The sequence below is a fragment of the Hyperolius riggenbachi genome, chromosome 1, assembly GCF_040937935.1.
Source record: "Hyperolius riggenbachi isolate aHypRig1 chromosome 1, aHypRig1.pri, whole genome shotgun sequence".
In the NCBI taxonomy this organism is placed as follows: domain Eukaryota; kingdom Metazoa; phylum Chordata; class Amphibia; order Anura; family Hyperoliidae; genus Hyperolius; species Hyperolius riggenbachi.
Window position 1 is genome coordinate 239,538,686 of NC_090646.1, and position 20,023 is coordinate 239,558,708.

General features: G+C 42.8%; 1 protein-coding gene across 1 annotated transcript in view; it reads left to right on the plus strand.

The window, feature by feature from the left end:
* The window catches only part of LOC137504039 (alcohol dehydrogenase 1-like), a 70,041-nt gene extending 56,121 nt beyond the window's left edge, over positions 1-13,920 (plus strand). The window contains exons 7-9 of the mRNA XM_068231958.1: positions 1,430-1,565; positions 6,514-6,652; positions 11,364-13,920. Of these exons, the coding sequence (XP_068088059.1) occupies positions 1,430-1,565; positions 6,514-6,652; positions 11,364-11,391 (303 nt within the window). The 3' untranslated portion in view covers positions 11,392-13,920. The remainder of the gene's footprint in view (positions 1-1,429; positions 1,566-6,513; positions 6,653-11,363) is intronic.
* Positions 13,921-20,023: the final 6,103 nt, after the last annotated feature.

Sequence of the window (20,023 nt, forward strand, 5' to 3'; positions counted from 1 at the left end):
GGCAAGGTTGGCAACAGGAATCAAGCAGAGGTTAATCGTGGTCAAGGTACAAGGCAATAGTCGGCAACAGGAATCAAGCAAGACAGTGAGCGTTTCCCAGCACCAAGCCAATGCTAAATGCTATCACGGGCAATGACTGGGGGGGGGGGGGGGGCTCACCAGGTTTAAATATTAGGACTAACCAATCAACAAAAGGCAGAATTGAAAACGAACCAATAGTGGTTCAGCGTGTCAGCTGATCAGCTGACGCGCAAGCATGCATGTGAGAGTTACTGTTTACATCGGCGGAGCGCGTACTGAGAGCTGGTCCTCCGCCTGTCTAATGAGGTCTGCGGAGCCCTCTGCATTCTGACTGGACGCAGCGGTCCTTACACTCCAAATGTTTCCTGTGTGCTCTGTTGAAATTGGTAGGAAGGAAGCTGATAAATTGTGTATAAAAGACATGCACCATCTGGTTGCAACAATAAGAGTCTATTTATTGAGCCAATCATCCATCTCTTTACATCATCTGCACAATCCAGTTCCCAACTCATTACACATGCTGAGATACTGCCATGGTGAGGACTACAAGGGGTGGGTGCAGGGGACTAGTGGTCAGTCTCAATGTCTGTATCACGTATAGTACGCGTATTCACATGGAGGTCAAGCACAGGCAGGGAACAAGTGGGCGCTCTTAATGCCGTCCATTTTCCCTCCCCCGTTGCTATAGGAGCTCAATACGTCATTCAAAGCGCTGCCCACGAAGACCACCCCACACATTTTAGGTTACTCCCTATACAGAACATCACTTGTTCCATGAAGACGCTATGCTCTGTTACCAAGCAAAACTGAAATTATCTTTCTTTTGACTGTAAAACATGCCTATACCATCCCACCAGAAGCTGCTTCTACTTCTGGCTCCTTTAAAAGCAGGCCGGTGTCCAGTGTCTTCATCGTCATGCTCTATGACAAAGCAACCTCTGTTGCGGATGGAGTGGCACACCTTGGCTTATTGGGTGGGTGCAAAGCTGACGCTCTATATGCAATCAGCAAGTCCAAAGATTGGTTAGAACACCACTGCTGGTGGTGAATGAAGAACGATTGGGTGCTGCCTGGTGGCAAAAGTCTTGTGCGTATTGCCCGAAGCCCGGACCTTGGAAGGGCAGGAAGGTTGACAGGGTAGCGTGCATGCATGGTTGGCAGCAGTACTGAAGAAGGAAGCAGGAAGCTGCCAGTACCACTGTTAAGCTAAGTGGTCACATGAGAAACTTGTGCTCCAGGCTTTTGCCTGGAGTATCGGTGCTGAAAAACAACCCTGAATTTACAGACACCCTGTACTGAATAAATACTGTATATAAGTCCATGTACATATGCATGCAAGCATGCACTGTGTACAATTTAACACATTTTGTGGTAGCAATAACTGAAAATTATTATTTGTATTCCTTAGAGCTCTGCTTTTTCATCTACTCACTTTGGCTGTGGAAGAACTGTCATTGTGGGCCTGGCTCCTTCTTCTGCTAAGATGACTATAGATCCATTGGAAGTTCTAACCGGACGCAGCTTGACAGGCGCTTTGTTTGGAGGTAATATGTGTGTAAGAATAAACATTATTAATGTTGTCGGTCACTTTTTTAAAACCAAACAAACAAGTGAAAATGTACCTGTAGGTTAAAATAAGGTGTTCCATTGAGTCCACTTTCAGTTCAATCTGAGGCCACATTCCTGAGATCTGCTTTACATTGAGAGTGTGAATAGTGCAGAGTATATTGTAGAACCCCAAATAGTCTATTCAGAACATTGTGTTACCCACCCAGTGCTTACAGACAATACAAATCAGATTTCAGGAATACTGCCAAAGAATAAACTGAACAAAATGCTTGCTGGACACATTATATCAACATACCATGTCACTCTAAAAACATGTGTTTTTATTAAATCTGTAACGCCTGTAAATTTCAAATTGGCATTAGAATACGATGGACATATAACTATTGCGGGGATTAGATCGTGAGCCGCTAAGGGGCTGTTAATGACAGGAGTGTACTCTCTGAACTTTGTGGAAGACATCAGCACTATTTAAATACTAAATAATAATTACAGCTTGCAGGTAATGTAGACTTTAAATATCAACTGTTGTACCAAATACTACGTTACCTAGCACACTTGGATGCTGATGCAGTCTGACAAAGGCAGAGAATTATGAGTGGTCAATGTGACATCAAGCACTGAAACATATTTTTGGGGCATTTTCGCACGCTAGTCATGATTCAATAAACTTTATTAAAAAACAATCTGTGACAATGTATTTGAAGTACTTTCTTTTACTTGTTAGAGGCTAGAAAAAGTAGTTAAATGATAAAGGGCAAAACATTTACTGTAAGAGAATTGTGGAGATAATTGTTTCCTCTGACCAGCAGATCTCTAAAGAAAGTCAATGGATGACCAACAGCCCAGTAGGTCTTATTTCTGTTCCCCATTGTACAGATCTTCCACATGATGACTGCTCCCTCTCTCCAAGTATGGCTTCTTTGTATTTTGCTCTTCCTCTTCAACCTGTGTCCAATCAGTGGTTATGCTTACTGGGAGAAGTAAGAGTGCTATACAGGGTGGTCACAGTAAAAAAAAGAGGAGGGGGCGCAGCTGCAAGAGAACAGAGGTGGGAAAAGGTGAGCAGTAGAAGCAGACAAAGCAGGGGTAACAATGCGCAGAGAATTGATGAACACAACAGTTACAGCGATGGTATTGTGCAGGCCAAATTGCCACATGATAAAGTGAGGTCTACTGAAAAGGAAATGCCTAAACTAAAGGAAATGCCTCTCTCACATTGTCCTTCAGCGGTTCCTTCCTATCTATACCTGTGTTTGGACCTCATTCAGAACAGGACAATAAAACGATTAAACTCTACATCTTTTGGGTTCTATCCTGTCATCATTTAGTTAGAGAAAAGTGAAAATAACATAGTGAATACATATATATATTTTTATTTTATAATATTAATTTATAGATTATTTTGTCAGCGTTTCCCCATTGTAAAATCTTTCCTCTCCCTGATTTACCTTCTGAAATGTATCACAGGGGGGCATCTTTATTTCTGCCAGGTGATCTGTGTAGAATGTTCGTTTACTGAGAGTTCTATGCACAGAGAGAAGTACTGCTTGCTTGGCAGTTGGAAAAAGCCATTATCCACCACAATGCAATGAGGTTCACAGTCAGCAAACTGTCAGCACCATGGGTCATGACAACACACTTTGGGAGGGGTTTCACCACAATATCAGCCACACATACATCCCTGATGATCTATTAGAGAAAAGGCATGGGCGTAACAATAGGCCCTGCAGCCCCTGCTCCCTGGGGCCCGCTCGGGGCCGTTTTGTGGGGGCTGGAGGGGTGGCAGCATGAGGGGAAAGCCTTGGCCACAGTCGGCGAGGAGAGGGGAAGTTCCCCCCCTCTCCCTCACCTCGGGGCTCTCCCCTCTGCGCTCCCCTCCAGCTAGTTACACTTTGGGCAGTGGGCAGCGGCGGCAAGATACATACTGTACCTTCTTCCTTGCATTCCACTGCATACTCCTCGCTCTAGCGGCTGACGTCACTTCCGGAAGTGACGTCACTTTCGGAAGTGACGTCAGCCGCTAGAGCTAGGAGTATGCAGTGGAACGCAAGGAAGAAGGTATGTATCTTGCCGCCGCTGCCCGCTGCCCAAACTGTAACTAGCTGGAGGGGAGCGCAGAGGGGAGAGCCCCGAGGTGAGGCAGAGGGGGGGAACTTCCCCTCTCCTCGCTGACTGTGGCCAAGGCTTTCCCCTCATGCTGCCACCCCTCCAGCCCCTACAAAATGGCCCGAACGGGCCCCAGGAAGGGGGGGGGGCGCAATGAAATTCCGCAAGGGGGCCCAGTTGGGCCTAGTTACGCTCCTGAAAAAGGTAAAGATTTCCAGTGGGAAAGGGGGTGTTAGCTACTGATTAGTATCAAGTTCAATCCTTGGTTAAAGTTCCTCTTTAAACCCCAAAACATTTAAACAGCTCGGCGTATGATTTATGGGGGCAAGCAGAGAGCAGGGGGGCCTGTGGGGGGGATCAGTATAGCAACAGAGGCTGGGCAGTATATGCAGACCCAGCCTCTGTGTGCAATTAGTGTTCTTAGAACCCACCTCGGGTTCTCTTTAAGAAGCACAATCCCACTCGATCAGTGCGTTACAATTTTTAAAAATTGTAATTTTTTTTTCCAAACTCAGCACCATGTTTTTAGCCCAGCTGTTTCAACAAGTTTCATTGGCAATGCATGCTCCCATGCTAGGCAAGTTATAGCAACATAATTTAGTGTTAGGTATATTTATTATTTAAATATTCTTAAAATTCCTTGGGACCGCACATAGTAAATCCTACGCCGCACTTGTGGCTGCCTAAGCCTGATGTGCCATAGGATTTACACCACCTACTTTTTCTGCTCCCACCACAATTATGCGCACCCGAGAGGAGAGAGTACGCTGTCATATGACAGCCAACATCTCTGATCAGAAGCCATGGCGATTGGCTCCTGATCAAGTGATCACTACGATCGCCAGCCTATCGTACTGATCAACCTAAGCAACGGCGGTAGGAGGCGAAGAAGAGGACCCGGACTCCCTTTCCTGACATTCCCCCTCCTCTCTGCCTGGCATCCCGGCTCGGTCGGCCTCTGTCGGGGCCCCGCTTTATGACGTCATCAAGCTGGGACTTGAAACTTAGTGGCAGTGCGAGCAGGGATGCCAGGCAGAGCGGAGGGGGGTAGAGCTGCTCATTGCTGGAGCATAGGAGGTGAGTAATGGCTGCTGGCTATATGGGGAACACCTATCTATACTGGGGACACTGGGGTTCCAAACAGAGCCAACATCCTTACCATAGAAGAGGGGGACTTTGACATTTTTAAATCTTACCCTTTTTTTCATTTTATGAAATCTGGCAATTTTGTCTGTCTTAATTTACGAGTTGCAGCCATCTACAAACAGTTTGGAATACTTGGAAATGCTCTGTATCAATTCAGATTACCTAAATGCGGACTGAACAACATTTAAGAAAAAGAATTGATGTTAACTGTAATGCTTGTGAATGTTGGTTTTGGTTTATAGCTATTCTATAGGTTATAGGCATGATATTTTGCCTATTTTATACTGAGAAAGGTAGTGACAATTTATTTATAACTAGGCCTAAGGCCCGTTAAAAACGGGCGCTAGGCTCTGGCCGCAACCCCTGCACTGGCTGTCCTCTATAGAGCGGTGCGCACGCGCCCACCCCCCCTGGTCCCGTTGTCCTCCTCCTCCTTCCCCACGTCATCCTCCCACCTCTGCGCTGTGCGTCCCTGTTGCCCTAGCAACCACAGAGACAGAGCAGAGCGAGCCGGCTGAACTGCACGCACATGCGCAGTTCATTTTATACACGGACACAATGATGACGCAGGGACACTTGACCATTCATAATGATAGTACATTCTCCATAGCCAAACACAGAACTGAAGAGGACAGAACACAATTATTTGCTGCTTAGTATTTGGTTAATTGGTTTAGGCAAATTTTAGAAGGATTAATGTTGGGAAGAAGGTAAGTGGAAGTTAGATTTTAAGTAAAGGCTAGCGCCCATATACATAAAACTTTTTTTCCTAGGTTTCATTCGAGGAGATCATTTTTTATCTTCTCACTTTGCAATTGAAAAAGAAACACAAAGTTGATTAAAAAGTATTATAATTATCAAACAGGAAGTAGAGTGTGTATAAGCGGCTATGCAGAGGGGGAGACCAGCGTCAAGTGATCTGCGATTGGAACGCAGGGAGGTGAGTTGCTGTATACAAGGCTTCCCGCTGCGCTAACTCTGCAGCGGAGGGGGAGCATGGAGGGTGGCCAGGGAGAGGAAGGGAGGGAGAGGTCAGGCCACCCTCCCCACAGCCACGGCTCCCCCTCCATAACCCCATCATCCCCCAGTGCTCAGGGTGACTGCATGCCCCTAAAAACAGGTCTGCTTCCAGTAACCAGCAATGTACTCAGAATAATGTACTTTGTTCTCAGGTTGAACTCGATGGACATATGTCTTTTTTCAACCCAAATAACTATGTAACTATATTTAATACTCAGAATGATTTTGACAGTACTCGTTCTCCTACTTTTTGGTACTGTTTCATTTGCAGAGTGCTGACAAATTATTTTATACAGAAGACAAAAAATATCTCTTAGGAGAAAACCTAGATGACCTAGAAGAAAAAGTAATTTGAAAAGGGCCGAAGAGACGACAGGAGGAGGATGAGGACAGAGGGAGTGGGCGGCCATCGGGGAGCGTGGCCGTTGGTGCGTGTGGCCAGGAACGCGTGGCAGGCCGGTGCACGCCAGGGCTAAATGACTGGTATTTTCATAAGTGGACCATTTTCCTATTAGATAAGACCAAAGGTGTTTCTTAAAATACGGTTGATAGGTTCTCACTGCCTTTGTGCTTACTAGTTCAATATAACAGGGAAGGACGTATGAGTACAATGCAATTTTCCAGTATGACTACAATGTGTCTTTTCTCTAGGATGGAAGAGTAAAGATGATGTTCCAAAACTGGTTCAAGATTATTTGGACAAGAAATTCAATTTTGATACCCTTATAACATCCTACATGCCTTTTGAGAAGATCAATGAAGGATTCGATCTTCTGTGCAAAGGAGAAAGGTATGTCATGCATTGCAATGATACATTCATAAGAGTGAGTGGTTAGTGCTGCAAATGACTACAAATGCACATCCAGCAATTCACTAGTCTTTCAAAATCCCCTGTAAGCTCTGATATGATCCAGGGTCATAATTGCAAACTTTTATTTCCTAATAACAGATAGTGTTTTTTTTTAATGCAGTTCCCCATTGTTCTTTTGGGGGCTCCTTAGTAAAAAAAAAAGTCACAGTGGACCTCTTTTACTAGGATGTTTGAAGTGTGGAAGACTACAGTAAATTTATGTTTCTGTGTTCACTTCAAACATCAAATCATTAACTGAGCAAAGTCAGGTGAATAAACATAAACAGACATCACATGTTTGAAGAAAACTCACTCTTCAGTAAATAAGTAGAAAATGTTCAGAAAACAAAAAGTTTTCACAGTGTCTTTATGACACACTAAAAAATAACATTGTACTAAATGTGTTATAGATCGTAAAATAAAAGCCGAAAATGTCCTGTAAAAATACCATAAGAATTTAAAGGGGGCATCTGGTAAAATAGGTGTAGGGAAATTCAAATAGTAGAATATCAGTAGTTACTATACCAATATTCTCACACAGGGCTGTAGAGCTCCCAGGGCGAGGGTTTATCAATTGCGCCCTCCCCTGCTGACTCAAGCACACTATAGCAAGGCGGCAGCCAGAGGTTCACCCTAGTACCCTGTATAGGTAGCCACAAGAGCCCCCAGTATAAGGTAGCCAGGTGCAGGTAGTCAGTGAGCCCACCATGTAGGTAGCCAGAGAACCCTATGTTTTGCCAGAGAACCCTGTCTGTTTATCCAGAGAACCCCCCTTATAGCCAGAGAACCCTCAGTTTAGTCATGAATGCCCCCCATATAGCCAGGCAGTCCTTTCATTTATCCAGAGAGCCTCCCATTTAAGCCTCAGAGGCCCCCCCCCCACAGAATGCTTGCAGCCACTGGCGGCAACTGCCAGCTTTGCAGGAGGACGTTATGGGCACAGTAGGAGTCCAGGGGGCTGGAAGAAGCCCCAGGTAAGTTAAAATATTCCTTTCATTTGACTTAAAGAGGAACTGTAACGACAAAACGGCCCCTGGGGGGTACTCACCTCGGGTGGGGGAAGCCTCAGGATCCTAATGAGGCTTCCCACACCGTCCTGCGTCCCTCGGGGGTCTCGCTGTAGCCCTCCGTACAGCCGTGACGCAATATTTACCTTCCTGGCTCCTGCGCAGGCGCTCTGATGCCTCTCGGCGCCGAAGTAGGCGGAAATACCCGATCGCCGGCGTCAGGTCTGCTCTACTGCGCAGGCGCAAGTTTCCGGCGCCTGCGCAGTAGAGCGGACCCGACGGAGATCGGGTATTTCCGTCTATTTCCGTGCCGAAAGTCGCCACAGCGCCCCCGCTGGAGCCAGCAAAGGTAAATATTGAACTGACAGTCGGCACAGTCGCCGGCTGTTCGGAGGGCTGCGGCGAGACCCCCGTGGGACAGAGGACGGCGTGGGAAGCCTCATTAGGATCCGGAGGCTTCCCCCACCCGAGGTGAGTACCCCCAGGGGAGGTTTTTGTTGTTACAGAGTCTCTTTAAAGAGGAACTTCAGCCTAAACAAACATTCTGTCATTAAGTTACATTAGTTATGTTACTTAAAATAGATAGGTAATATAATCTTTTACCCACCCTGCTTTAAAAGAACAGACAAATGTTTGATTTCATGATGGCAGCCATCTTTTTGGTTGAAAGGAGGTGACAGGGAGCATGAGACACAGTTCCAACTGTCCTGTGTCCTGAGCACCTCTCCCAGTTGCTAGGCAACGTGAATAACAACATAGGAAATCCCATCATGCTCTGCACAGCATCAGGGGAAAAAAGCCCAGGCTTTTTTTCTTTGATTGGTGGAACTAAACTAAAAATACAGCAAAAAATGATGCTTTGGTAAGAAAAGCAAAGTTCTGATGCTGTGAAACTGTTAAAGAAACACCAACTCTTTTCTGTTCTGCTGAGTAGATTTTTAGTCCAGAGGTTCACTTTAAGGATGCCTTTAATGATATAGGATTATTGGCCACCATCATGTGTACTAATCTTCAAAGTAAATGGTGTAAATGAACATCTAAATTGTGATGAACTAGATTGCAGCATTGTACAAGTGATTACAGCGGGGGTTTTTTTCTTTCAGTCTGTCAGCCGCAATCGTGGCTGTTGATGACAGAGCTCCACTCCATAACTGAGTGAGGATGCGTGCGCATCTGCCCCCAGGACTTGACGCCAATCGGTGTTAGGCGGTCCTGGTGGAGTCACCTTCCCGACTCCTATAGGCGTTAGGTGGTCGAATTAATGGGAGGTGAACGTTGCTCGGATGCATGAGATTTTCGGACTGCGGTGCTGAACCGGATAAAACGCACATTGTGAATCCAGCCTCTAGGTCCCTGACATTTTTGGCATTTCAGCTATGTCACTATTGATACAGCAATGATTTTTTTTATTACTTATGCCAACAAAGTAATACATAGATTGTTTTTTTCAGGACAATCTAGGCTTTCTTTAAATAATATAAATATATTTTTTAAATTGTTTAATTTTTAGGCATTTTCCACTGGGAATATAGGCGTAAATGCAGAAAACACCTTTTTTTTATTTTTCATTTACAAAAAACCTTAAATATCATCAGGGCAAATCTTGTAAAATGAGTGGTACTTACCGGGGGCTTCCTCCAGCCCCAAGCTCCCAGGACCTCCCTCGCCACAGCTCTGCCCGCAGCCGTTCGCCGGAACTCCGACCCGGTCCCCGGCGATGACGTCAGAGCGACCTGGAGGTCGCTCTGTACTGCACCTGCGCAATTGGCGCTGTCAATCACCGGCACGTGGACCGGAGCAGAATGCGCAGGCTCAGTAGTTGTGCGCCTGCGCAGTCCGCTCTGGCCCACGTGGCGGTGATTGACAGCAGGCGCAGTACAGAGCGACCTCCAGGTCGCTCTGTCGTCATCGCCGGGGACCTCCGGGGAGCTCCGGCGAATGGCTGCGGGCAGAGCTGCGGCGAAGGAGGTCCTGGGAGCTTGGGGCTGGAGGAAGCCCCCGGTAAGTACCACTCATTTTACTAGATTAGCCCTGATGATATTTAAGGTTTTTTGTAAATGAAAAATGAAAAAAATGTGTTTTCTGCATTTACGCCTATATTCCCAGTGGAAAATGCCTAAAAATTAAACAATTTAAAAAATATATTTATATTATTTAAAGAAAGTCTAGATTGTCCTGAAAAAAACAATCTATGTATTACTTTGTTGGCATAAGTAATAAAAAAAATCATTGCTGTATCAATAGTGACATAGCGGAAATGCCAAAAATGTCAGGGACCTAGAGGCTGGATTCACAATGTGCGTTTTATCCGGTTCAGCACCGCAGTCCGAAAATCTCATGCATCCGAGCAACGTTCACCTCCCATTAATTCGCCTATAACTTTATTGCTACTTATCACAATGAATTGATCTATATCTTGTTTTTTCCACCACTAATTAGGCTTTCTTTGGGTAGTACATTTTGCTAAGAATTATTTTTTTCTAAATCTATTTTAACAGGAAGATTAAGAAAGAAATGAAAAAAATTCATTATTTCTCAGTTTTTGGCCATTATAGTTTGAAATTAATATATGCTACCGTAATTAAAACTCATGTATTTTATTTGCCCATCTTTCCCGGTTATTACACCGTTTAAACGATGTCCCTATCACAATTTATGGTGCCGATATTTCATTTAGAAATAAAGGTGCATTTTTTCAATTTGCGTCCATCACTATTTATAAGCTTATAATTTTAAATAATATAATAACATATTCTCTTGACATGCATATTTAAAAAGTTCAGGCCCTTGGGTAACTATTTATGTTGTTTTTGTTTTTTTTTTATTGTATTTTTTATTTTATTTTTTTTATAAAAAAAAAGTGTATGTGGGTAATTTTTGGTGTGGGAGGGAAACTGCTAATTTTAAATGTAAAATAATATTTTTTTTTATTAAAAATGTATGTTGGTGCAGTTTACTATTTGGCCACAAGATGGCCACAGTGAAAAAAGTCCTGGATGTGAACGATCTTGCATCCAGGAACTAAAATGCTGGGGAGAAGTTTCCTGAGTGCAGAAATACCGTGCTCTCTGGAGAGAAAGCGTCGGTATTTCTGCGGGGAAGTGGGATCGGTGAATGGGAATTATATTCCCATTCACTGATCGGGGGGCTAGCGGCGGGCAGCAGGAGCGCATGCGGGGGCGCACCCGATCGCGCGCACCAGCCGGCGGCAGCAGCAGTGCCTATCTGGACGAGGAAGCTCGTCCAGATAGGCCGAACTGGTTATATAACACAAGCATTATAATGAGTGTGAATGCAAAAATTAATGTGCGCAAACCTTTACTATTGTGCGCGCAATCTTGTACGCTAGCTAACCTGCACGCTAAGCATAGCACGGTCGTGATATAATTTATCACGGCTTTGTGAATCAGGCTCATAGAGTGCAAGAGCCCTAAGGAGTAAAGACCCCGGAATACAAAGTAGTTAAGTATGCATCCTGTTATTCTATAGTTTCCAGTTGTCTTTGAGTTATGTTGTGTTTTAAAAAGTTTAATACAACTTGTGGTAGATGTCTGAGGATACTTTATTCATTTCAATAAAAAAAAGTGAGACTATATTGAGTGACACACTTCACTTTCATCAAACATGTCTATTTTGTTTTTCAGTATCCGCACTGTGCTGACCTTCCCCTGAAGTAATTAACTAGTTGATGATTTTAAAGTTGGAGTAAAGTCAGACATATATTCAGCTTATGTTACTAGCCTTCTTTCCTCGTTGATGAGCAAATCCTGGGTTGCAAAATCAAAATAATGCCTTTGAGGAACCAGACTAAAAAAAAAAAGCTTTGTCCATATTGCAGTCACAGCATTACAAATAGGAAATACTGCCTAGTTACTCCTCCAAATTTTGGTGCAAAACACAAACACATGCACATTTTTCTGCACTTCTGTTTCCATTTGCGGCTCTGGGAGCCTGTGTAGTAGTTTTTCCAGCATGAAACACAATTGTTTCCTTGGCCAGATGTCGTGGAAGAGAGAGGCTTCGGCCTGCAATTAATTAAATCAATAATTATGCTTTTAAATAATAAATAAATCAGGATTTCACATTAACATTTTATGTTAATTATTGTGGCATGTAAGGCGTGATAAATTTTTGCTTTGGGTCCATTTTCAGCACCTATTTGTGAAGCTAAAAATGTTTTTTAGAGGTTAATTTTCCCTACAGGAGAAATCATAGAGAAGTATGCAGTTGACTTGTAGGGCTGCACGATTAATAGTTTTAATTTCGAAACCGCGATGTGGGGCACGACGATTACGTAATCGTGATAGCGGCAATTTTTTTTTTACGCCTATGTTTTTCCACATTCTGCCGCTACACCGACGCGTATATATATCGCAACTCACCCTCCGGAATCCCCCACAGCCTCTTCCTACTTCCTCTCCCAGCCGTCATCAGTCGCGCTGGTTACAGTACCCCATGTGATGATGAAACCGGAAGTCATCACAGGGGGCGCTGATATTAACGTGATGGACGGCTGGGAGAGTAAAAAGGAAGAAGATAGAAGCTGTCGGTGTCATCCCGGAAGGTAGGTTGTTACTATGCCCGCTCTCCCCCGCTGCTACTCCTATGCTGCCTGGCTACCTATACAGGAGGCTGCCACCTACCTAGCTAACCTATGAGGAAAATATACTGGCGGCACCTACTTAGCTAACTTTTTCTAGTGACAACTATACTGGCTATCTATACTGGAGGCACCTACCTAACTAACCTATGGGGCAACTATATTGGTGGCACCTACCTAGCTAACCTTACCAGGGGCAACTATACTGGCTACATATACTTGAGGCACCTACCTAGCTAACCCATACTGGGGGAAACTATACTGGCTATCTATACTTTAGGCACCTACCTAGCTAACCTATACTTGGGGCAACTTTGCTGGCTACGTATACTGGAGGCACTTACCTGGCTAAACTATACTGGGTGCATTGTGAATTTAGTGCTAAAGCTTGATTTGAAGAAAATCGTGAAAAAAAATCGAAATCGCAATTTTTAAAAGAAAAATTGCAATTTCAATTCTTAAAATCATGCTACCCTATTGACTTGACCAGGTGATCAATTTTTTAAGGTCACTGAATAGCTGGTTATAATCACGTGATCATGTCTCACTTCCTGCGTAGGCTGAATGAGGAGACAGAACTACAATGCAGTCAGCTGGTGAAACCAACTAATCACATGCTTCTCCATGAATTCTTATCTAGGGAGTGATTATTACCTCTAGTTGGATAAGGATTGCATCTGCAGCCCAGCTTAGCTCTGCTATCTGTGTAGACAGCTCTTGCTTTGAACCACCTATACCGATAGAGTATCCATCCCTGTCCTTTAGTAGTTGATATCATCACATTACTAACTGAAGAAGACTGGATTCGTGAGAAGAAGGTGACAGAATTGATCAGATTATCACAAATCAAATTCAAATTACTTAAATGACAACCGAGGTGACATGTGACATGATGAGATAGACATGTGTATGAACAGTGCCAAGCACACAGATCACTAGGCCTTGTCCTTTTTTTCTTCCTCTGCCTGAAAGAGTTAAACATTAGGTATGCAAGTGCCAGTTTCTGTCTGGGTCGGGACCGGGTCGGACTGGGTCAGACTATAGAAAACCCTCAATGATAGGTAATTACAGCCATAAAACACTTTTCTGTCAGTAAATGGCTTCTGAGAACAGGAAAGAGATAAAAAGGGTCAATAATTCATCGATTTAAGCTCTGGCATACTTCAATGAAGGTGTCATTGCCATGGAACAGAAACAGAAAAAAAAACTTAAAAATTAGATTTAAATATAAAATAAAACTGTGGGATAACTAAAAAAGTCATTTTTAGGAAAAGGAGGATAGATACCATTGTTTTTCTCATCAGTTTATTTTCACTTCGGATGTCCTTTAAAGATACTAGCTGAAATATTAAGTTCTATGCAATAGGATACTTGGAGGACAGGAGCATTTTTGTATTCTTGCTATGAAACATGATGTATTTCTAATATAAGTATTGCTGTAATAACTAATTCTTACTGTCCATTTCATTTATTAGCTGGGGTTATTTGTCGTTCAACTATTTTGTTGGGGAAAAATTGATATATGTGTGGATAAGAATCGAGAGTGTTTTTTTAAATCACGATGAATAAAATCATAAAAATAAATGCAAACTGAAAATGAATGCCGTGTGTGTGGCCACAATTTTGTTTTTGTTTTTAGTTCTTTCTTTTATTTTTTTTCTGCCCAGGTAATGGAACTACAACAAACTACACGTGTTTAAGCTTTAATAAAGTAAATGTCTTCTATTTCACAGGCTAGCATTGGGTCCCATTCTCACATCAGCACCATACTCCATGGGTAGCAGGATAGATTACAGTGCAGGTTACAGGTTACATGGGCCAAGGGACATGTCACTAAATAGTTGAGGTCAAAGTACTGTCATGACCTATATAGATCTGTAATTCACATCTGATGTACAACTAGGTTAATAAAAAAAAAAAAAAAAGAAAACTGGTGAAAACTACTTCTCCTGTCAGTGCTTTGCATTCTCACCGTGATTGTTTTCCTAAGAAATCTTGTGGACTTCTCCGCATTTACATGTGTGTATTTTCAGAGAATTTTAGATTTAACTTAATACATTTTTTCTTTGAAAATATCTACTTTTTACCCAATTCATGGTTTTAGGCCCCATTCACACTTGAGCGTTTTGCCGGCGATTTCGGCAAAACGCTCAACCGCTAGCGCTTTTTAAAGCGCTAGTGTAATTAAACCCTATGGGCCAGTTCTTACTTGGGCGATTTGCGCTAATCGCTGCAAATCGCCCAAAATAGTGAAACGCAAATGCGTCGCCTGCACCATTTTCAGGCGATTTCCTGGCAATCGTGTTTCAGTGCTATAGAAGCGCTAAACACGATTGCGGAAAAACCACCACGCTGTTCAGTGATCTTTCCGCTTAAATATCGCTCACACAAGTTTTGCACTTTTAAGTGTGAATGGGGCCTCAGGCTATTTTAACAGATCAAAAAGTAACTTTGTGTTATTACTTCTTTCTAAAACCCCCAACACGAATGTCAGCCTACGGGGATCTCACATAGGGAATTCCCTCAAGTTTGACACAATACTAGTACAATATCACTTTTGCACCAGTACATGCAGAGCTCTGCAGTCTGCAACAGTTATATTCTCGCAGTGCTGTGAAAAGGCGTAGCGTGCCAAATAACTGTCATCATTTAATACTATGAATATGAGAAGGGCCGTACGTATCCTGTGATCAGAGAGGCTTTAGTGAAAAGAGACAGGCATGCGCAGCTGCTTCTGTGATTATTCATAATACTCCGTTTGTTTTGCATTTTTTTACATAGGTCCCAAAATATAAAGAGAGCTTCAACATAGAGGGACTTTTCAGGGGATTATAATACAAACAGTCCCCTACTTACAAATGACTCGAGTTACAACTTTTCATACTTACAAAATTGTCTTCATATACAAAATATTGTTTGTGCTATACAGTATGTCCAAATCCCGAATGTCAAAAGTATATCATTTTTCCATGTTTCACTATTTATAACAGAACTCATCTTACAAACATACTCAACTTACAAGCAATACCCTGGAGCCTGTTTGTAAGTAGGGGACCACCTGTAAATGTAGTCTGACAAGCCTCAGTAATACAAACATCACATGTTTAAATAAACAGAAAACATCTGAGTTGATTAAAAGAGATACATGAACCTTATTCTATACAGGAAAAATGCACGATCAGAAAATATTCTATAAGTGACATGGCTGTAATGCAGTTCTAACGGTCGGATACCACTACACAAAAAAATACATCCACAAAAACGTCACTTTTTTGCGTGGTCTCCATGAGAAGAGTGTCACCAAGTCACCTAGTGGATCAGTCCATCTGTGAGTGCAATTTTGAATTTCAGCCATTTACAACTCAAAATAATTTGTGAACGGTGTTTTCTTCCTGAAGTGTGAAGAAAGTAAACCTTCAGTAAGGTAATAAGAAAATCATCAACATGCAAAAACATGCATATGGTGTTATTTTTGGGGAGCTTCAGATGTAGCTGTGGAAAATGTTCTTCAAAAAGATCTATAAAGAAAAAGTGAGAAAGAGTGAAAAGGCAACTCCTGTTTCAAGCAATCTCACACAGGCAATTCTCTCAGCATTGGCACTTAAGGGAACCCAAGTTGAGAATGATATGGAGGCTGCTATTTTAATTTACTTTAAACAATGCAAGTTGCCTGGCTGTCCCCTCCTGTGTCTCTAACACCTCCAGGCGCTTAAATTGACCTTCTTTGCCGCAAATCGCACCCATAAAGAAGGCAAATTTCAATACCTGGAGGTGCCCTATATAATAACGGGTGCCTGATATGCAATGTTGCAATTTGCATATTTACGTGCCTCGGTGCCCACGATTCTATCTTGTGCCTTTGGGTGTCAAAGTTTACCTTCTTTGCTGCAAATTACAGCTTTTATTAAAATATCACAATTTGCGGCAAAGCAGGCAAATTTCAGTGTACGGAGGCACCGGATAGAATCACGAGTGCCGAAGCATGTGGATATATAATATGTGGCATTGCATATTGGGCACTATGCTGCAATATGCATATCCGCATTCCTCAGCACCCACGATTCTATTGGGCACCTCCGGGGGCCAAAATTTACCTTCTTTGCCACAAATCACGGCTTTGCAGACGGGGTAGGTTAAGGTTAGGTAGGGGGGTGGGTTAAGTATTAGGCAAAGGTACAGGGAGGTTTTAGGGTTAGGCATAGGTAGAGGGATATTTTAGGATTAGCCATTGGTAAAGAGAGGTCTTAAAGGAATTATCAGGCAGAAAAAAAATGAGTTTCACTTACCTGGGGGCTTCTACCAGCCCCATGCAGCCATACTGTGCCCTCATAGTCATTCACTGCTGCTCCAGTCCCCCGCCATCATCTAGTTTTGTCTTTGCCGACCTCTGGGTCGGCGGGCCACATTGCATACATTTTTACGCATTCCCGCTGGTGCAGGAACAATTAAAAATGTATGCGTTGCACCACTAATGCGTAAAAATGTGTTAATGTTCCTGCACCAGCGGGCATGCGTAAAAATGTATGCAATGCGGCCTGCCGACCCCGAGGTTGGCAAAAACGAAACTAGCTGACGGCGGGGGACTGGAGCAGCAGTGAATGACTACGAGGGAACAGGATGGCTGCATGGGGCTGGTAGAAGCCCCAGGTAAGTGAAACACATTTTTTTTTTTGCCTGATAATTCCTTAAGGTTAGGCACCAGCAGAGGGAGGTCTTAGGTTTAGGCATCAATAGAGGGAGGTGTGTAGAAGTAGCATTAGGTTAAGATTACTAGTTTTTTACTATTGAAATTACGTATTAGAATATCGCTAATTTTACAGATATTCTACGCCCTTGTTTCCGGGCGCCTTTTTTTACGTATGCATGCAACTTATCACCCAAGTTAGACCAAAAATTTCTACAACTGGTCACGCACTGATTTTGATCACTTTGATTGAATCTGATAGTAGTAATGCATTTCTCATATATCCATTTAATTAATTTCAATAGATTTTGAGCTAATGGAAAGTCTGATCGGACATGTTGGAAAATCTCTGTGGGATGGGGCAGGACAGGAGTGGTGGGAGATTGATAGCCCATAGCTTTGCGCTGCATCGAGCAGTACAGAGCTTGTTGTTTTATGAAAGCTTGATAGAGTTCTGCTGAAACCAACCAAAATTAAGCTTGTCGTGAAAAGATTCAATCACTATGCTATCGAATTGAAATAGCATTTGAACTGCAAGGCATATCAGGCCATAATTGACCTGTGTATGGCTGGTAGCGATTAGTGAGCAAAGTTGAAAAGTTTGGTCTTCCAGTGAATAAGCCCCAATTTTGCTTAGTAAGATTCTCGCAAAGTCAATAGTCAAGTTCACCATGTCGCAGAAAACAACAAGGAAGTATGCGGGACAATTAGGCCCGGTTCACATTAGCGGTGGCTATCCGGAATAGCCGTGCCGGAGCCGCACCGCATGCTGGCCGGACGAAACGGACGCACGGCATAGCAATGTAAGTCTATGCCACCGTTCACATGCGTCCGTTTCGTCCGGACCGGAGCCGGACCGGATCCGGACTCCGGTGTCCGTTCCAACATGCGCTATTTTTTGGTCCGGCTCCTCCGGCAGCCGTATCCGGGGCGGAGCCGGACTGCACCATCCGGCCAATGGAAACCAATGAGAACCGGAGAGCGCACAACACACTGGCAAAAAATCCGGATGTTCTACCCCACTTCCTATGAGGATTGTTGCGGCGATATTGTATCGGGGACACATGGGCAACCATTTTGGAGTGGAGCAGCACGAGCTGGAGATGTTGGCAGCATGTTGGAGGTGGAGGTGAGTGCTAAACAGCGGAGGGCCTGATTCCACAGGTCCCCCTTCTGCTGACCTCCCAGACCCCAACATTTTTTTTTGTTTTTTATACAGGTTGTTATCTCTTTAAGAATCCGGATCCGGACCGCAACCGTGTTCATACCGCACGGAAACCGTATGCAACCGGACCGGATCCGGACAGGAACCGTACGGTTCAGGTCCGATCCGGCTCCAGTGCGGTCCGGACATCCGGTGCGGTTTTTGCAAAACCGCAAGTGTGAACCGGGCCTTACTGGCAAGTGTTTTCCCATGTAAACAATCATAAAGCAGTCCAGCTTACATCGATCATGAACTGCCCGCTTATCGATGTTAACGTGATTGTTTTATGATTGACAAAAAAGAAGCAGCATTGCCAATATATATTTTGATCAATGTTAGCATTAACATCAATAGAAAGATGTGAATTATTGATCACAATGTTTAAAATATAATTTCAATTTACAATCAATTAGATGTTGTGTTGTCTAATAGAATGACTAATAGAGCAAAAATGCTATTGTGTATAGCTATCGTTAGCACTATTATTTTACGATCAACGAAAAACCAAAACATTTCAATATAATTTGCGATTGATTAGAAGTTTAGTCTGGTCGAGTCTCCATTATAATGCTAGTTTTGCAAGACAAAGGGGACCACACTTATGATTGCTGTATATACCATAAGGGGATGTAATAAAGATACAGTATTTTCAGTTAGCTAAGCTGATGCCTTTTTAGAACAGTACACAAGTCATATGACCAACAGTTTGGAATCTGCAAAAAGGTAATTGTGAATATATATTTCTGAGACTTTTTTTACTGGTGAAAGTGTTAGTAGTTTGTTAGTAGTTAAAGCGGTTTTAAACTCTGACAAAATATTCAACAAAAATGTGTTTTCTTACTTCTTATAACCCATAGAATTATCATATTTGCTTTTGTGCACAAGTATTATAATTCCTTTAGACATTATAACTTCCCAAAGTTCAGTTTATTTACTTTGAAAGCTGCTGGTGCATTTTATTCACAACTGTTGTAATTCTGTTTTAAATGCAGCCATCAGTGATTTCTGACCTGTCTTTCACTCCAGGACTCATTAGCATAAGTTTCTGCACATCCAGAGAATGTTTACTTAATTGTATCAAGTAAAGAATGTAGACAGAAGAGAAGCTGATCACCAGTTCGGATGCGGCAGCCCCTGCAGGAGAAAAAGTCAGTCCTGTGATGTAACCCTTTAAATGCTGTTTTACAAAAAAAAAACAAAAAAACAATGTGTTAGTATATTATATGCTGTAAATTATCTTTTAGAGCAAAGAAGAAATACTGGGCTATATTCCACTTTATTTAGTTCAGTCATGATTATTGTGATCTTAACATGCTCCACAAAATAAAAATACCGGTTTATTAGGGTTTTCTTCATATACTGCAGTACTATTCATACTGTGGCAGATTTTTTTTTTTTTTAATATATAAGAGCGTTATACTTCTAGTCTTTGCTAAATGTAGCATGTTGTACGTGGCTGGTGATAGTGGGTCCTGGGTGGCAAAATGTACAAATCTGGCCCGGGCAACTACACAAGAACACTTTCTGGCTGCTGCAGATATTGCTTAGTCTTATTATTTATACAGTGGGTAGGGTCAAATACCAGTTGCTTCAGGCATTCAGTAGGACCCCTGGCTCCTCCAAGATGCTTAAAACACTTTCTCAAAATGTCCTGTCTGCTAATTGTTGGACCAGCACATGATGATGAAGCCCACAGAGCTTGGACCCCAAATATCACCAGTATTTGGCTATGGTAAATACCAAGTTATCAGTTAACATTTCACCAACAACAATAACACATTTGTCACATTCTGCTTACAGTCATCTCATGAAATCA